General features: G+C 36.2%; 1 protein-coding gene across 5 annotated transcripts in view; it reads left to right on the top strand.

Moving 5' to 3' along the window:
* SUCO (SUN domain containing ossification factor) overlaps positions 1-19,218 on the top strand; it is a 74,873-nt gene that overhangs the window by 25,001 nt on the left and 30,654 nt on the right. For 3 of the 5 annotated variants that reach the window (XR_005200532.1, XM_017529988.2, XM_017529986.2), the window contains exons 7-11: positions 9,630-9,753; positions 10,647-10,783; positions 11,258-11,325; positions 17,290-17,397; positions 18,894-18,999. Coding sequence is in view for 4 of the 5 variants with exons in the window: in XM_017529988.2 (XP_017385477.1) it covers positions 9,630-9,753; positions 10,647-10,783; positions 11,258-11,325; positions 17,290-17,397; positions 18,894-18,999 (543 nt within the window). In the remaining variant the exon portion in view is untranslated. The remainder of the gene's footprint in view (positions 1-9,629; positions 9,754-10,646; positions 10,784-11,257; positions 11,326-17,289; positions 17,398-18,893; positions 19,000-19,218) is intronic. The other 2 variants (XM_017529987.1, XM_017529990.2) reach the window with 1 other exon arrangement.

Here is a 19,218-nt window from a genome sequence, read left to right as displayed (position 1 = left end):
GATTTGCTTGTTCTCCTTAACTTAGCAGACTGCAACTATTACCTAAGAGACTTAAACTGTTTGTGAGTCTATGCTAATAGGCAAAAGAGTAGAATTTAATTAACTGTATTAATTACTTTCTAAATAGTATCCCAGAAAAATCATGGCAGATAATGAGCACATTATGAGTAATAGCCAATAGTTTTGTGTAGTATTCACTTCAGAATAACTCTGCCCCATATGAGTGGGAGAGAATTTGCTTTCTGGTGCAGGTGGATCCTTGTGCCAGCCTTTATTTCAAGGATCTGTGAGACCCTGTTTGTCAAGCTTATATAGAGAGATGATTTTGTTGTATTGTTTATAGACAATGTATTACAAAGTGATTTTTATTGTATTCTCTTATTTGTTGCCAGTAAGATATAGTGATTTCTTTGGCTGGGCCTCAAAGGGTAAATGTATGCTCTTTTTGTTGCAGTTTTTATATTTGAGCTTTATGTTGTTAGTATCTCAGCTAGATAAATTTTTATAAGTGTATGTTTCTTGTTTATTTTCTCAATTATCTGATGCCGGACAGGCAAGCCCCAAAATTAGGGCTTAGCTCAGAAGGGTTCTTGGCTTCACCCAGGAAAGAATTCAAGGGCAAGCCAGTGGTGTTAAACAGCAACTTTAATTCAAGTGGTAGTGTATAGCAGCAGGAGCAGAGGTATTGCTCTTTACAAAGTAGGGCTACCCCATAGGCATTGTGCCCAGAATAGCAGCTCATAGGCAGTTCTGTAGTCATGCTTATACATGCTTTTAATTATATGCAAATTAAGGTTGATTTATGCAGAAATTTCTAGGAAAAAGGTGGTAAATTCCGGGTTCTCAGGTTATTGTTATGGGAAGGGGTGGTAACTTTCGGGTATTGCCGTAGAAAGAGGTGGCAACCTCCACATGTTGCTGTGGCAGTGGTAAACAGACATAGCACATTGGTGGACTTGGCTTATGGAAATATGCTTCTGTCTGGGACCTGGTTTAGCTAACCCTCAATTTGATCTGATATCCAAGACCTGCCTGCAGAATTGAATCCCACCTCCCTATTTCATTCCTCCTTCAGAGATTAGATATTCCTTCTTAATCTTAAGAATGCTATACAAGGGCAGAGATCCATCGTCTGTAACTGCTTCCTGCTGAGTTTACTAGGTGTCTAGCACCAGAGAAGTGAAAATCTGTGTACCTAATAGGGGCCCAGAGACAGGATGAGTTGGAAGCTTTGTGCTAACATTGTCTTTACCTGGAACTTTTGTAATCTAAGACAAACTTTACTAAGAGGTTAAACAAGCAAGGACCAAAAATTAGTAACAAGACAGCCTTCAAAGGTCCTGGAAGAGGTATGTAAAAACCAGTTGAGACTTGTGAAGGCACTTTTGGTAGTTGACCAAATATAGTTGCAGTAAGTGCCCTGGTTATATCTGTAACGGTAGTTTACTCATAGATTTTTTTGGATGTTAATCTCAACTTGTCTGGAGTTGTTAATATGTGTGCAGCAGGTATTATTAATAACTGTACATACTCTACCTTTTTCAGCTAGTAAACAGTCCACTGCTAGTCTGTTTCTGAGAAATACATATGGCAAAGAGTCTAGGGACTCTTGAGTTCTCTTTAGTGCATGACCTGTGTTGGTGACTAAGGGTCCTACCGTTTTAGTCAAGTTGTTTAAGGTTCACTTCTGATAAGCAAAGTGACCTCAGGGTAATGCTGCCCTGATTCCTGCTAGAATTAATCCTAGTGCTCATTTGCTTCTGGTGTTATTTGGCTCTTATGACTGTGATCCCTGAAGGGGCAAGAGTGGCTAACATACATTCACCTCAGTTCCAAGTTTTGATACACGAGGGAAAGCTACTCCTAAAAGAGCAAATGGTAACTTTTAACTATTTAGAATTAAAAAACTGATGACTATCTGGAGAGTCAGGAGTAGTTATGGGGTGTGACTTCTTCCCCATTCATGGCCACAAAGAAAAATGAGTTGAATTGGGGCACAGACAGAGACCCTGTGGGGTGTGATCTTTATTCTTTGTTTGTTTTCCCCTGTATATTCTAATCCTGGAGAAGCCACCATATATGTCTCCCTGCTTACACATGGAATCCCATTTACCTCAGAGTTGGATTCAGAGCAATGCAGGGAAACTTCTGCTTTTGAGTCATTAACACAACAGTGGGTGCAAAAAGTAGGATCATGAGTACACTGGAGAGATGAGATACATATCCAACTTCCTAGGTCCAGGTAATGGTGGGGAGGTTCAGGTGGAATTCATTCAGTGGGGGACAGTTTGTTCCACTTAACAAGTAGGGATTTGGGTATTTTAGGATTGCTGTGGTTAGTTAGGAGATCTGTAGGGACAGTTGTGAGATTTTCTGGATAAGCCAGAAGATTGAAATTTTATCCTGGGGATGTTGATGACAAATCCAGCAACCATGAAGGTGGTTCCCTAATGCTATAATTGTTGAAATATTTAGTGTAGCGTTCTGTTTCTACCCACGTCGGATCAGGGCAGTTGGGAGAGCAAACGATTAATGGTGACAACATGGTGTCCAATTGGGCCTTAGCATGGCCTATGGGCTCTGCACCCAGATAAGGACAAGAGAGATGTTTCCTATGAGGTTGGCTAAAGCAATCAAAAAGAAGTATTACAATATTTTGTTCAAAAGGGTTCAAGGACCAATGAGTACTCACCCACCTCCACTCTTGTCTGGCCCACAACATCTACTGGCTACAAGTCCCCTGACTATAAGTTCCCAGGCCACAGGGCTCCGACTGAGGGACCCAGTGGACCTGGGGCAGGCGGCATACCACCTCAGCATTGGCACAGGAGAAATTAAAATCTTAGGCATTAACATTGCATCCAGCACCTTCTGACAAAAAGGGGAATACAAGACAAAAATAAAAATCCATAGCCCCCCAACAAACTGAACACTTGCTCCCTTCCTGGCCAAAGGGAATAGATTTGGGCAGGTACCTACCAGCCCCCTAAACATTTCTAAGCAATATAAGAGTCAAAACCAAAAGCCAAAATAGGTGACTCATCAAGAAAAAGCAACAGCATAGAATTAAGCTATACTGGGAGAAAACACTGCTCCTGCAGACCTCTAAGACTAAACATTTTAGCATCAGGCCACAGCAGCAGTCATACTTGTAGGAAAAAACTCACAGGAGCTGACAGAAAAGCTAAAGGAGTTACATGAATCTGAGAAGCTTTCAAAAGAAATAGATTACAGGATTATAAAGCAAAATTTTTGGTAATTTAGCAAATTAACATTTTAAGAAAATTTGGTTTTAACATGTAGGCCGTTGTTTAGAAAGTGTATTGTAAACAATTTCCTTTGATTATAACAAGTTTAATCATACACAAAATTTCTTTTATAAAGTCTCCTTTATGAACCTTATCATGACATAACACAGACCCTCTATAATATGCTTAAATTTTCTGACTTGTCGGATGGTTTAGCTCTGTGTCCACACCCAAATCTCATGTTGAATTGTAATCTCCACATGTTAGAGGAGGGGCCTGATGGAAGGTGATTGAATCGTGGTGGCAGAATTTCCCCTTGCTGTTCTTGTGCTAGTGAATGACTTCTCACAAGATGTGGTTTAAAAGTGTGTAGTCCTTCCCCCTTCACTCTCTTCCTCCTGCACTGCCATGTAAAGAAGGTACTTGCTTCCCCTTTGTCCTTCTGCTGTGATTGTAAGTTTCCTGAGGCCTCCCCAACCATCCTTCCCATACAGCCTGAGGAACTGTGAGTCAATTAAAAATTAAACCTCTTTTCTTCATAAATTACCAAGTCTCAAGAGTTCTTTATAGCAGTTTGAGAATTGACTAATATGGAAAATTGGTACCAGAGAAGTGAGGCATTGTTATAAAGATACTTGAAAATGTGGAAGCAACTTTGAAACTGGGTAGTGGGCAGATGTGGACAGTTTGGAGGGTTCAGAAGAAGACAGGAAGATAACAGAGTTTGGAACTTTGTAGAGACTTGTTGAATGGTTTTGACCAGAATACCGATAGTGATATTGACAGTGAAGTTCAGGCTGAGGTGGTTTCAGATGAAGATGAAAAACTCATTGGGGATTTGAGCAGAGGTGACTCTTACTGTGATTTAGCAAAGAGACTGGTGGCATTGTGCCTCTGCTTTAGGGATCTGTGGAACTTTGAACTTGAGAGAGATGATTTAGGGTATCTGGCAGAAATTTCTAAGCAGCAAAGCATTCAAGCTGTGGCCTGACTACTTCTAAAAGCCTGTGCTCATTTGCATAAACAAAGAAATGGCCAAAAACTGGAACTTATATTTAGAAGTGAAGCAGAGCATAAAAGTTTAGAAAATTTGCAGCCTGACCATGTGGTAGAAAAGAAAAACCCATTTTCTGGGGAGAGATTTCAAGGCTGCAGAAATTTGCATAAGTAAAGAGGAGCCAAATGTTAATAAGCCAAGAAAATGGGGGATATGCCTTTAGGTCATTTCAGAGACCTTCATGGCAACCCCTTCCATCACAGGCTAGGAGGCCTAAGAGGGAAAAACGGTTGTATGACCAGTCCCATGGTCCTGCTGCTGTGTGCAGCCTCGGGACATAGTGCCCTGCTCCCAGCTGCTCCAGCTTCAGCCATGGTTGTAAGGGGCCCAGGTACAGATCAGACCATTGCTTCAAAGAGTGCGAGTACCAAGCCTTCACAGCTTTCGTGTGGTATTGGGCCTATCGGTGCACAAAGGGCAAGAGTTGAGGTTTGGGAACTTCTGCCTAAATTTCAGAGGATGTGTGGCAATGTCTGGATGTCCAGACAGAAGTCTGCTGCAGGGATGGAGCCCTCATGGACAACCTCTATTAGGGCAGTGTAGAGAGGAAATATGGGGTGGGAACTCACAACCCCCCGAGTCCCCTTGGGGCACTGCCTAATGGAGCTGTGAGAAGAGGGCCATCATCCTCCAGAAACAGCTTGTACCTTGTACCTGGAAAAGTTGCAGGCACTCAACAGCAGCTCATGAAAGCAGCCACGGGGGCTCTACCCTGTGGAACTACATTGGTGGAGTTGCTTAAGGCCTTGGTAATGAATGAGTTCTCACATGATCTGATTGTTTAAAAGTGTGTTGCACTTCACCCCTTCACTCTCTTCCTCCTGCACCACCATGAAGGTGTTTGCTTTCCCTTCACCCTTCCACCATGATTGTAAGTTTCCTAAGGCCTCCTCAACCATGCTTCCTGTGCAGCCTGCCAAACTGTGAGTCAGTTAAACCTCATTTTTCATAAATTACCCAATCTTAGGTAGTTGGCAGTGTGAGAGTGGACTAATAATGTTGTCCTATACTACCTCTTTCTTAAATAACCAGACATTTTACTTTGAAATGTAAGATTTCTCCCTCATATAAGATTATTCTTTTATTCTTTGCAAAACAAAGGGAAAAGAAAACATTTTCTATTCATAACATTCTTTATGTCTCTCTTCTCCACTTTCTGGTTCCCTCACATTTTGAATTTCCCTTTTAATAACTTCCAAATTAAACAAAAAAAAATTTCCCAGCAAAAAAATACATTTCTTTAGCACATTTTATGTAAACCTAGGAAGCAAGAAATCCTGAACTGCCTACCAGACATTGGAATTTTATAGATGAGAACCATTCTATCATTTTTAGATTTTATACCATACAATAAGCTCAATATTTAAGATTCTATTCTATTCTATTCTATTCTATTCTATTCTATTCTATTCTATTCTATTCTATTCTCATGCCATTTTAAAGCCTATGAACATAAGTAATTTACCAAGGAAGGGGTTACTGAAGGGGAGGCTTCAGAGGCCCTGACTTGCTGGAGTACCTACCTGGTAGTGGAGACACAGAGAAAATAGGTAGCTACTTGTCTGCTGCTGTAGGTGGCTGTCTATTTGAGGTCAGGAGCCTGTGAACTTCCAGTTCCTTTGACCAAGAGGGGCAGTTATAAGCAAAGCAGTTATAAGACAGCTCCCAAGAAGGGGCTTGCAACTGGCTATTAGGAAAATAATACTTCTAACTTTAGGACAGAAAAGGGCAAGATTAATATTCCCCGAGTGAGAGGGGCTATAAGCCACAGTCCTAAAGGGAATGTCAGTGCCAAAAACCCCAGAGTATCTGGAGTTCAGTCTATAATACCAGTGCCGAAAACCCAGAGTGCCTGCTTTTCACCCAATGAGGGGCCCCTCACCAATGCCAAAAACCCTGGGGCACCCAGGGTGCAGCCAACAGTGACTCACTACCAAGTTGAGGTCACAGAATGTGACTTTGGTGTCCCAGAGTCAACACACTGAGGGAACCTCTCTCAACCACGTGTCCCACCTCAAACAGTTGCCCACACACAGTTAACAGAAAGTTAAAAGTAAACAGTAAGACTGCACACATATCAGGATTGAAAATGGAATGACTGGTGGAATCATAAAATAGAGGGAAAGGACCAGTGGAAGAAGTGGTAAGGGTGTGTTTCAGGGCACTCTAACGTTGGGAGACTTTTAAATGACCACTTAGCCAAATGCTTTTATTCCCTAGCTTACTTGATATTATGGAGGGTGGTAGAGGGTACACACCCATCCGCAGAAGCCAAAATGTGACTGATCTTCAATGTGGGACTTGGGCAAAGGTCTCTCCGGGTTCCCTCAGCTTGGGTGGGCTCAGCTGCTGCAGTGAGAGGGGCATGCACAGGGGCTGGTAACCCACTGGGCTGCCTGTCAGAGCAGTAGTACTATGGCTACTTGCTCATCTGCTCAGCTGTGCTGTCTGCCAGGGAAAATAATGGCTCTCAGAAGAGCCTTTGATTAGTGTTAGAGCTCAGGTATTACAGCTCTGCTTAGTTTACCTCTCTGCTCATCCACTGCCATCTCTCACTGTTTGCTAACTGCTGTCTCTTGTTGTCCCTTGCTGTTTTCTGGCTGTTTCTCTGACTGCCATCTCTCATTGTCTCTTGCCAATCAGCTGCTCTCCATCTCTACTGTTGCATCATCTTGCCTCTCCTCCAATCACTGCCATCTCTGCTTTCTTCCTCCCTTTGTGGTCACCAGATGATTCAGGACAGGGAAGCTTCCAAATTGGGGCTTAGCCCAGGAGGGTTCTTGGCTTCACCTAGGAAAGAATTCAAGGGCTAGCTGATGGTGTTAAACAGCAACTTTTATTGAAGTGGCTGTTACAGCAGCAGCAGGAGTACTGCTCCTTGTGGAACAGTGCTACCCCATAGGCAGTGTGCCTAGAGTAGCAGCTCAGAGGCAGTTCTGCAGTCATATTTATACCCACTTTTAATTATATGCAAATTAAGGGGTAGTTTATGCAGAGATTTTTAGGAAAATGATGGCAACTTCCAGGTTGCTGGATCCTTGTCATGGAAAGGGGTTGTAACTTCCAGCTGTTGCCATGGCAGTGCTAAACTGACAAGGCATGCTGGTGGGTGTGTTTTATGGAAACTGCTCCTGCCCTGGACCTGTTTTATCTAGTCCTTGATATGTTTTGGTGTCCGAACCCTGCCTCTGGAGTCAGTTGAGTCCTGTTTCCTATCTTATATTCAAACTAGATTTTTATTATATAATTTAAAAAATTAAATTTGTGGTAATACTAGCTTTTATCTTTTTCTGTCATGTATTGTTTTAAATCACCATATACTTCATTTAGTAAATCAACTTGTTCTATAAAACACTCTGAGATGGAAGTTGGGTTGGGACCAAATTGCTGTCTTCCTAAAGGGAGGTTTGGAAATGGCTCTACTTCCTTTGAAGTAAAAAAGAAATTATAGTCCCAGAAGTTACGGATATTTCATGTTAGTACTCAAAAGCATGCTCATATATAGCGAATATATACTAAATGAGACTTGTATTGTTTACAAGACTTTGCTATCTAATAGATTTTGTACACTTCTCAAGACATCAAAACTTTGTTTTAGGAGTACAGAAATGATTTGATAATGGAATAAATGTGTGTATTCATTATTCAGTTTAAGAGGAAAAAAATCATAAGATTGTGTGCCCTTCCCCAGTAGTCTTTCTCTTGCCTTCAGATGTAACCATTATCTTGAATTTAAGGGGTTTTTTTTGTTTAGTTTTAGAGCTTTACAAATAAATATAAACAATATATACTATTATATGGCTAGTTTGATATAAATGACAGTCTTACCTTAAGTAACATTTTATTCAGCAATGTTTTTGAGATTTGTGCGTTGTTTCCACTCCTGTTTATAGGGACTAGTACAGCTTATCCATTCCTCAATTAATGGATATTTAGGTTATTACTTTTTGATATTAAAAGCACTGCTACAATGAGCATTCTTATGCATATCTTTTAGATACATGTTTTCACTTAGAGTTATACATGGGCTGTATTTAGTGGGTATGTACATCTTTATATTGCTCAATTTTAAACTCCTTTTAGCAGTCTGATAGATTTCCCTTGGCTCAACGGACGTTTCACACTTGGCCACAGACTATCACACTTTAAACTCCATCAGATCTGTGTAATTTTTGTTAGCATGCCCCAACCCCCAGGCCACAGACTAGCACCAGTCTGTGGCCTGTTAGGAACCCGGGCACACCACAGAAGGTGAGTGGCAGGTAAGCAAGCATTACCACCTGAATTCTGCCCCCTGTTATATCAGTGGTGGTATCAGATTCTCATATGAGTGTGAACCCTATTGTGAACTGCACATGTGAAGCATCTAGGTTGTGTACTCTTTATAAGAATCTGACTAATGCCTTATGATCTAAGGTGGAACAGTTTCATCCCAGAACCATCTCCCTACCCCTCCATGGGGAAATTGTTCTCCATGAAACTGGTCTCTGGTTTCAGAAAGGTTGTGGACCACTGATTTATATGATATCTCTGGATTTCATTTGTATTCCATGATTATTACCGAAAGTTTATTTCTTTTTCCTGAGTTTATCGATTTTATTCTTTGCGTCCCACCCACCCCATTCCCTTATTTGACTTGTTGACACTCTTTATACTTGATAATAATTATTTGTTTACTGAATGTGTTGCAAATACTTCTCTCAGTGTGTGACTTACTCTTTCATGTCATTTATGGTTAACCTAGCCAAATGTGTCACCTTTTAAAAATGATTTATGCATTCTGCATCTTGTTAACATGATTTGTAAAGATTTTTAAATTTTCTTCTAAAATGTAAAGTTTTGTTTTGTCACATTTAGGTTTTTATATTTGCCTTAAAATTTTTATGTACCTAGTATTTCTTTTTAAGGACTTTGTGGAAATAATATTAAAACATGTAAAATTAGCCAGCTTCCCTTAATGGATGTATTATCTTAACTTTTATTTTAAGGTGAATGCACTGCAAGTATGTGATTTGTTCATTTGTGCAGATTATGTGTAATTTTTTGCTTTAGGGTTTTATATAGATGATTATCTTTTTAACAACCTATACTTATATCACTAACAAGTGAAGGAACACATTCTAAATAGAATGTTTTAATTATTTCAAAAAAAATTCAACTTTTAAGTAAACCAAAACTTTTCTTTTTACCTTTTTTATTTTTTCAAAATATCATTCATTATAAAATGGAACTTTAATTTGACAGAAACATTTTTATTTATTTCTAAAATTTATTTGTATTCTTTGAAAGTTGGAGTCTCTTTATTTTTTTGGTGTTTCTTTCAGAGTTCTGATTATACGAAACCAGGAGAAATTGACCCTACATCTGTAGCAAGTTCCAAAGATCCAGAAGATATACCAACATTTGATGAATGGAAGAAGAAAGTTATGGAAGTAGAAAAAGAAAAAAGTAAGAAAGTATTTGAGTTCTTTAAAAACATTTTTTTTTAAGTTTGTGGTATGGTTTTAATATGCTGTTTTGTTGGTTGGTAAAACAAAATAAAACTTACTTTTGAAAGCTTTTTAAAGGTGAAACTTTCCAAGTTTTTGTTGATCCATTCATATATCATGTACCTGTATATAACTACATACAGTTTTTGTTTTAATTAAAATCCATTCTTGTAAATGATTAAGTGAGCATAAAATGAAGAAGGCATAGCAGTGGTTTTCATCACAATACGAGGAAAATTGAGGCATGGAAACTATTTTAAGATTCATATGGAACTAAAAAAGAACTTGCATAAAATCCTTGGGTTTAGAATATTCTTTAATTTACCAAAAGGTGTTTAACATATGGTGTTTCAAGAATATACCGAAAAGCTTACCTATGTTGTGAGAGAGGGGAGGGTGGCTAAAATTATAGTTAATTTATTCCCTATATGATAGGCTTGTTAGGTGCAGCAAACCACCATGGCACATATTTTCCTATGTAACAAACCTGCACATCTTGCACATGTACCCTGGAGCTTAAAAAAAATAAATAAAATGATTCAAAAAATACATCCTTAATAGATATTTATAAAAGATGTAAATACAGAAAGCTCTTATTCTCATGGACAAGCTTCATATTGTGAGTTATATTACTTAGACATTAAGTAATGCAGAATTTTGTAATTTGTTTTTGGGGGATATTTTAAAGCTATTGAGGTGACACACTTTAATTTTTTTTATGAATTTTTAAAATATTCTCTGAAGTTAGTTAAAACCTGTTCTTTTCTAGAAGACAGCTTATTGCTTTTGAGATCAGTGTTGCTAGAGGTATTTTCAGTCATAATCATCAAATATATCTATGTTTATAATAAGGTTTGTCTGCAGGTCAGTCAATGCATCCATCTTCTAATGGAGGTTCACATGCCACCAAAAAGGTCCAGAAAAATCGAAATAATTATGCCTCAGTAGAATGTGGTGCCAAAATTCTAGCAGCTAATCCAGAAGCCAAGGTAGGTACTTAAGTATGAAATTTTATGTATATAGGAAATTAGTGACTTTTTAAAATATAGCCATTTGTTTACTGGGAACTACATTTTAATATGATATATTTTATTCACTAATAAAAGCAGAATATGCTTTCAAAACATTACCTTGTATGAATTCTTATTTATATTGGCTCATATATTATACCCTGCATTTTTTAACTTTTAAAATCCATATGAAATTTTAAAAAGAAAATAACTAAAATATTATTTTTTTCTTTAATGTAACAGGCATTTATTTTTAAATGTATTGTTGTAAGACTGATTTAATGCTGTAGCCGTGAATGGTGAATCTTAGCCACTTCTGTGCTTTTTTCCCAAGTGAGTGTCTTATAGTCTTAGGTGTACTTAAGATCTAAAAATACAGAAGTCCTAGAAAACTTTAAAGTTAAAATAAATACTTTTTTCATTAATTTGTTTCTTTTTCTCTTTTTAAAATAGAGCACGTCTGCTATTCTTATAGAAAATATGGATCTTTATATGTTGAATCCTTGTAGCACTAAAATTTGGTGAGTATTACACAATTTTAAAAAGTATATGCTACATATATATGCATATTATGTTAAGCTTTTATATTAGGGTTAGATTGATTTATATAATCATTTAATAAGCAGTTATGATTGATTAGTGCTGATACTATGCAAAATTGAGGACAAAATGCCTTCCTTACCTTTTGAGGAGGTCACAAAAAGCAAACAATGACAGACATGGTTAAACAATTATGAAATGGTATAAAAATTACTGTTGAAAGGGTGTTATTGAAAGAGTGGTATGTGTAATTACAAGAGGAGATGAGAGAAGTTTTCCTGGAAGAGGTAATTCCTGAGCTGAACCTTGAAGGATTAAGAGGAAGTGGCAGATGAAGGAGGCAGAGGTATTCAGGAACTATAAGAATAAGGGGGCAGTGCTAAAAAGGAATATGTTTCTTCTGGGTGACTGTTAGATATTACAAAAAGAAAGGTACAGTGAGAGTAGGAGTGGAACATAAGCCTGGAGCATTCATTTATTTATAAGTAGGCCATCCAGGGCTATGTATACCCAGCTTAAACATTTTTTAACTTTATCCTAAAGACCATGAAGGGCAGTATTTGTTTTAAGTAAGAAAGTGACATGATCTCACTGGCATTTTAGGAAGGCTTGTCCTTAAAGGGTAGCCTACAGATTGCAGTTTTAAGCATGGTTTGGAACCTATTGTCATAGTCTGGGTGAGAAATAAGGATTGTAATTAAGAAATAGGCAAGTTAGATTCAGAGGAGAGGAATATATCTTAAGGATTTACAGCAGATAAAATTGGCAGCTCTTTGTGAGTATTTTGGTTTGACTGCTTAGATCTATGATTCTGCCATTAACTAAGTATATAGGAAAAGGAAAGATGTATGGGGAAAATTAATGTGATATACTAACAATTTTATTAGATTACTTGATTTTATTGCACAAAGCAGCTATTTGAAAAAGAACTGAGGAAAACCATCGTGATGTTGATTTACTAGACTGAATGAATTAATGAATGAATAAAATATTTTTCTTTTAAATTTAAGGAGGCACTCTTTAAATTTTAAGGTAATACTTATTATTTTCTACTCTTGGCTTTCATTCCTTTTGGAAATCTGTACATTTAGATTCATCTTGAAAATGAATTGTACTATTTAAGGGCAGTAAGGGATGGATTTTGTAAACTTAATTTTTCCTTATGCCATTTGATTTGTGAATTGAAGAAATGATTATTTGAGATCATAATCAAAATTTATTATTTTGAGGTTTTTGTTTTTATTTGTCAGTGACAGATTATTATACTCAAAAGTTTTGCATTTCAGGCAAAGTCATGCTGGATGAATTCATATGAAGCAGTCATTTTTTTTTTTATTATGGTTTGCAGAATAAATGATCATAGCTACCCACTTGTATTTTAATGTTTCTACCAGACAGCATTTATAGTATATACCATATGATACATTTCAGTCAACAATGGCAGTCTTTGGTATATATGGTATGGTATATACCATATAATGACACATTTCAGTCAGCAATGATAGTAGCATGTATTAATGTAGGTTATAATGCCATATTTTTACTGTGCCTTTTCTATGTTTAGATATACAAATACTTAATATTTTGTTACAATTTCCCACAATATTTAATACAGTAACATGCTCTACAAGTTTGTAGCCTAGGAGCAATAGGCATATAGCCTAGATGTATAAGTAAACTGTACCATCTAGGTTTGTGTAAGTATAGTCTGTGATTGTGACAAAACATAATAATGTATTTCTCAGATGTATCCCTGTTATATAGCAACACATGATGATATTTGTACATATGTATTTACTATATAGTTAACTTTTTGCACATTTATGTTTGTGTCTTTTCATCCTGTGATTAAAGAGCCTCAGAACATCTTTAACTGATTTCACCTGGCTTAAGTAGATTCCTCCTCCCCGCATCTAAGGGGAGTAAGACCACACTCTCTAACCATAGCTTTATAAGTCTTAATATCTGATAGAGTGAATTTATATACGTCATCCTCTGCAGAAGTGTCTTCATTATTATTGTCCCATTGTTTTTTCTTTTAAATTTTAGAATTAAGTTCTATAAAAATGCTGGTATTTCTCTAGGAATTGTATCAATCTCTAGATGAATTTTGGGTTAAGCGATATTTTAGAATACCGATTGGGTATTTATTGAGTACCTGTTAGGCCGCTGATACTAGAAAAACATTTTTTTACAACATAAACTGAGATTTCTCTTGCTATGGTGCTTGTATCCTAGAGAGGTGTCAGTCCCTGACCACTAACGAGATTGAGGATATCTTCATGTGTTTGCCATTTAGTTTTTCCTCTCTTGTGCAGTGTTTGTCTTTTTTTCCTCTTTTTCTGTTGATTTATGTGTTTGATTTTTCTTATTGTCTAGTAGAAGTCTAGATAGACTTGGCATTTTGTTTTATAAAATGGACGAAACTAAGTCTATTTTGTAGAACTCTGGATAGGACATTTAAGTTATAAATGTCATACTTATCTTCCTTCTCTAATTTATGGACTGTCCTTTTAATTTCTTTATAGTGCCTTTTTTTTTTTTTTTTTTTTGAGACAGGATGTCACTCGTTTGCCAAGGCTGGAATGCAGTGGTATGGTCTCCCAGGAGCATGCCACCACATCCAGCTAATTTATTTTTTATTTTTTTGCAGAGACAGGGTCTTGCCATGCTCCCTAGGCTAGTCTTGAACTCTGGGCTTCAAGCATCCTTTCACCTCAACCTTCAAAGCCCTGGTATTACAGGTGTGAGTCACTGCACGTGGCTTATAGTGACTTTTGGTGAAACGAACTATTTTAATTTTCACATAGTTGAATTTATCTATCTTACAATGTTGGGATTTTTTTTTAATTTTTAATGTCAGAGGTTTCTCCATGCCCTGAAATTGTAAAGATACTATTTCATGTATTTTCTAGAATTTAAACATTTTGCACTTTGTATTGAGGTTTTTATTCTCCTGGAATTGTTTATTGTTTTATATTATTTATGGTATGCAGGAAGGATTCATTCCTCCTCCCCACTTTTTCTGTTTAGTTGTTTATTCAGTAGTTTACATGTTCCCCTCTAATTTAGAATGCAACCTTTATTGTAAAGTTCCCTTATATACGTGGGTTTTTGTGTTTTTTTTTTTTTTTTTTTTTTTTTTTTTTTTTTTTTTTTTTTTTTTTTTTTTTTTTTTTTGGTCAATTTACCATTACCTGCAATTACATCACATTTTAGCTTTGTAGCTCTTAATATCTGATAAGGCGAGTTTTGTACTTCAGGACTCACTTGGCTATTCTGCTTTTTCTTATTAATGGTAGACTTGGCTGAGTGCAGTCACTCATGCCTGTATTCCCAGCCCTGTGGGAGTCCTAGGTGGTCAGATCACCTGAAGTCAGGAGTTTGAGACCAGCCTGGCCAACATGGTGAAACCCCATCTCTACTAAATATACAAAAAATTAGCCTGGTGTGGTGGCAGTTACCTATAATCTCAGCCACTCCAGAGGCTGAGGTAGGAGAATTGCTTGAACCCAAGAGATGTAGGTTGTAGTGAGCCGACATCATGCCACTGCACTCTATCCTGGGCGACAAGAGTGAAACTTCATCTAAAAAATAAAATAAATGTTAGACTTTCCTTTTGAGTTCCCTGAATGTCATATGGGGATTTTGTTTGGAATTTTATTGAATCTTTAAATGACTTTCAGACATTAAATTTTCTTATCCATAAATAGGGCATCTCTTTCCTTGTTTTCTCTAATTTCTTTCAGTAAAGTTATTTTTAAAAAATTTTCCATAAAAGCATTACATATCTTTTGTTAATTTTCTTCCTGGGCAGCTTTTTGAAATTTTGTTTTGTTACTATTGTAAATGATATATCTTTAAAATTACATTTTGTTGTGTACATTGATGCAGTTTAACATATGGATCTTATATCAGACTACCTTCTTATATTGCCTTATTTTCTAATAATTAATATGCAAATTCCTTGGGGGTTTCTATGGAGAATTAGAGTTTCTTTACCATTTTTTTCCCTTTCAAAAATTTCTGATCCTTTAAATCACATTTGACTTTTTTTCTTTTTTTTTGAGATAAAGTCTCACTCTGTAACCCAGGTTGAAGTGCAGTGGCCTGATCTCAGCTCACAGGCATGAGTCACTGTGCCTGGCCATTACATTGTACTTTTTTAGTTATAACATGCTGGCTAGATAGACCCTTGAGAACTAATAAACATGACTGAGGTTAGTATACACAGTCTTTGATGAACAGCCATATGCTCAGCTACACCTTGGGCTTTCTGTTATTAAGGGGTTAGGGGAGCTGGGTGCAGTGGCTCATGCCTGTAATTCCAGGACTTTGGAGGCTGAGGTGGATGGATCACCTGAAGTCAGGAGTTCGAGACCAGTCTGGCCAACATGGTGAAACCCCATTTCTACTAAAAATACAAAACTCAGCTGGGCGTAGTGGCAGGCACCTGTAATTTAACTTACTTGGGAGGCTGAGGCAGGAGAATTAGTTGAACCTGTGAGGCGGAGGTTGCAGTGAGCCGAGATAGCACCACTGCACTCCAGCCTGGGCAACAAGAGTGAAACTCTGTCTCAAAAAAAAAAAAAGAGAGAGAGAAGGGAAAAGTGTGAAGTAGTCAATTAGTGTTTATTGAGTTATTCTATGAAATGGCGGTAGTATCCCTTGCAATTTGTTTGTAAGGATTAAATCAAAGGATGGGTAAAGATAAACATAGTATCTGACCCAGAGTAAGTGTTCAGCAAATGTTAGTTACCTCTCTTCATGAGCCTTTCTCTGAAACCTGATATATTTTTTAACCATCTTCTGGGATTTAAGTCTGTTGCTTTCCAAAATTAAACAATAATTATAATGCTTTTGATTTATTTAGCATTTAATTGTCTCTCTATAAATGTCTTTTGATATATTACTTTATCAAAGCAGTGATTAGAGTGTTAGATGTCATGGGTATTTATTTTTTCCCAATGCCTTGCTATATGCATTTTTACATCATGCACATGGAACCATACTTTTTTTACTAAGCTGCAATATTTTTTGGCATCTTCCCATGTTAGTAAATGTAGGTCTTAGCATCATTTTAAAAAAACAGCTTTATTGGGATATATTTGACATACAATAAATTGCATGTACAATAAACTACAACATGTCAAAGTGCATAATTTGGTAAGTTTTGTCATTTATGTACCTCTGAAACCATCACCACAATAAAGATAATGAACATATCTATCATTCTCAGAAGTTTCTTTGTACCTCTTTGTCATTTCTCTCAAACTGTCTTCCCTCACAGCAATTACAGATCTGTTTTCTGTTACTATAAATTAGTTTACATTCTCTAGATTTTTATGTAAATGAAATAAAAGTTTTTAGTACTGGTTTTAATGGCTGCTTAGTATTTCATTGTCTGGATGAACCATAATTTGATAATTCTCTTTTCTGAGTATTTAAGTTGACTTCCTCTCTGCTTTTACAGACTGTGTGTGCTTCGATACAGCAAAATATATATACAAAGGTGGACATCTGAAACCATGAATCCTTAAGATAAATTTCTAAGAACTAAATCAAAGACTATGATAACTTTTTAAGACAATGTATATGCCAAACTGTTCTCTAGATTAGTCATTTTATACTATTACTGGATGTTTTTAGGAGAGTCATCCCTTCTCCAAAAATGAATGTTATCTATAAAAGAATCTTTTACAAAAATGTGATGGAGCAAGATCAGTATTGTTTTATTTACAGGTTTTTGTTCCCCACTAATGATATGCTTGGGAAGTATTTAAAGATGTTTCTTACAGACAATTCAGGCTATAAATCCTCCTCTTGACATTTTAATGCGTAACTTTTAATGATAATATAATTTATGGAAACCGTTAATATCATATTTAATATGAACTGTTATTTTGATTGGTTTATCGATTAATTGTCTTGTGTTCTTTTTGAAGGTTTGTTATTGAACTTTGTGAACCAATTCAAGTAAAACAGCTTGATATTGCAAATTATGAATTATTTTCTTCTACTCCTAAAGACTTTCTGGTTTCTATCAGTGACAGGTAAATTCTAAAGCTCTTTCTATAAGGTCTATGTTGGATCTCTGAAATAAAAACAAAAAAGTGGGTCACTATTTTGACTTCAATCCATTTATTTTTTAAAGATCAGTTTGTAATAACAGTGATAATATGACTCTTGTTAATCACTTACCTTTTACCTTCATTAGCTCATATGATGCTTTAAATATAACAACCATGTGATATTTTTCTCTTATAAAGTAGGGAAACAGTAAAGGGGAGGTTAAGTTGCTTGCCCAGGTCTCATGACTTGTGAGTTTGGGAACCAAGATTCAGAACTACAGATCTGACTTCAAAGTTGTCACTTTCAGTAATTATGCTCTCTTGCTTTTAAACGTTTCTTTTAAAAGTTACTAAAAACATATATGTATAGGTGCTTCATTTTATGAGGTATATTTTTATTAAAATATATTCTAAAACTTTTTTGTACATTTGTGATTATAACAGAAATATATGTTGTGAGGAATTTGGAATAGAACTGCATTCTGTCAACCAGAGATAGCCCTTTTTAGCATTTTAATATATTTTTTCTAGTCTTTACTATGCATTTATTTATTAATTCTATAAAAATATTTACTTTTTACTTCTTACATCCTGGAAATACTCTTTTGTCTTTTACACATTCATTTTTAATGTGTACATAATATTTTTCCTTCAACAGAGGTGTTATTTCGTAAATACTTTTTGAGTGTCCACAATACCCCATGTAGGATGCTGTTTATTTATGGAACTGTTGTTCTGTCATTGAACGTTAAGGGTTTTCCTTGATGTTTCTTCCTCCACGCCACACTCAGCATTGCATATATACAGTTTTTGAAATTGGTTCTCAAGACCTCTTGAGAATTCCATCTATTATTCTGCCACTACCCTTGCTCATCACTTCCTTTTCTCTCAGCTCCAATTTTCTTATATGTCAAATGAGCATACACAGCTCTAAGTGTAGTCTGTTAATGTGGTGAGAGGGCTCATTATTTTGAGGAGTTCTTAAAATGTTTCAGTAAACACTTTTGTAGTTTTAGACTTTTATGTTAAATATTAGTTTCCCTTTTAAGGGGAACAGATATGTTAAACTCAGATGTGATTTTAAAAGTTTTTTCTTCCCATTCTCTTTCCACCATTACTTGTATTTATACTTTACATTATTACACACGTGTCAGTATGTGAAGAGTTGTACCACCTTCTTCCAAGACAGTCTCTTGGTGACTTTCTATTCTAAAACTTCCTCCCAAACCCCAAGAATTGGTACTGGTCTTACTGTCTGTTAATGGTATGATTTTTCAAGGCATTCTTTCCCAGTAAAGAGAAACCTGTCAGTTTAGTTAGAAAAAAAAAATGTATTTATTAAATGTATGCATTTATGTATTTATTAAGTCAGCGTGTTCACCTGGAATGGCAAAAAATTATATTTTGAAAATATGATGGAACTTCTCAATATGTGGTTTAAAGTTTTTTAAAAAGAACATATTTTCCATATTTTCTAGGTATCCAACAAATAAATGGATTAAGCTGGGTACTTTTCATGGTAGAGATGAGCGGAATGTACAGAGTTTCCCTTTAGATGAACAGATGTATGCAAAATATGTCAAGGTAATGTTTACACATACAGGACTATGTTCTGTAATGAAAACATACCTGTTACTTACCCTTTTATACACCTCATCCTTTTAGAAATGAGAAAAGAAGAAATCGACTACTGTTTACCACTTAATAGATAATTCTTACTTGGGTATATTATTTTTCATGAGTCAGACATTGCTACATTCCCTTTTGTATTTGCTGGAAGCCTAGGCCAGCTTTTTTTTTTTT

This window comes from Cebus imitator, unplaced genomic scaffold (genome assembly GCF_001604975.1).
Source record: "Cebus imitator isolate Cc_AM_T3 unplaced genomic scaffold, Cebus_imitator-1.0 Scaffold62, whole genome shotgun sequence".
In the NCBI taxonomy this organism is placed as follows: domain Eukaryota; kingdom Metazoa; phylum Chordata; class Mammalia; order Primates; family Cebidae; genus Cebus; species Cebus imitator.
This window is presented reverse-complemented; position numbering and strand designations above follow the sequence as displayed.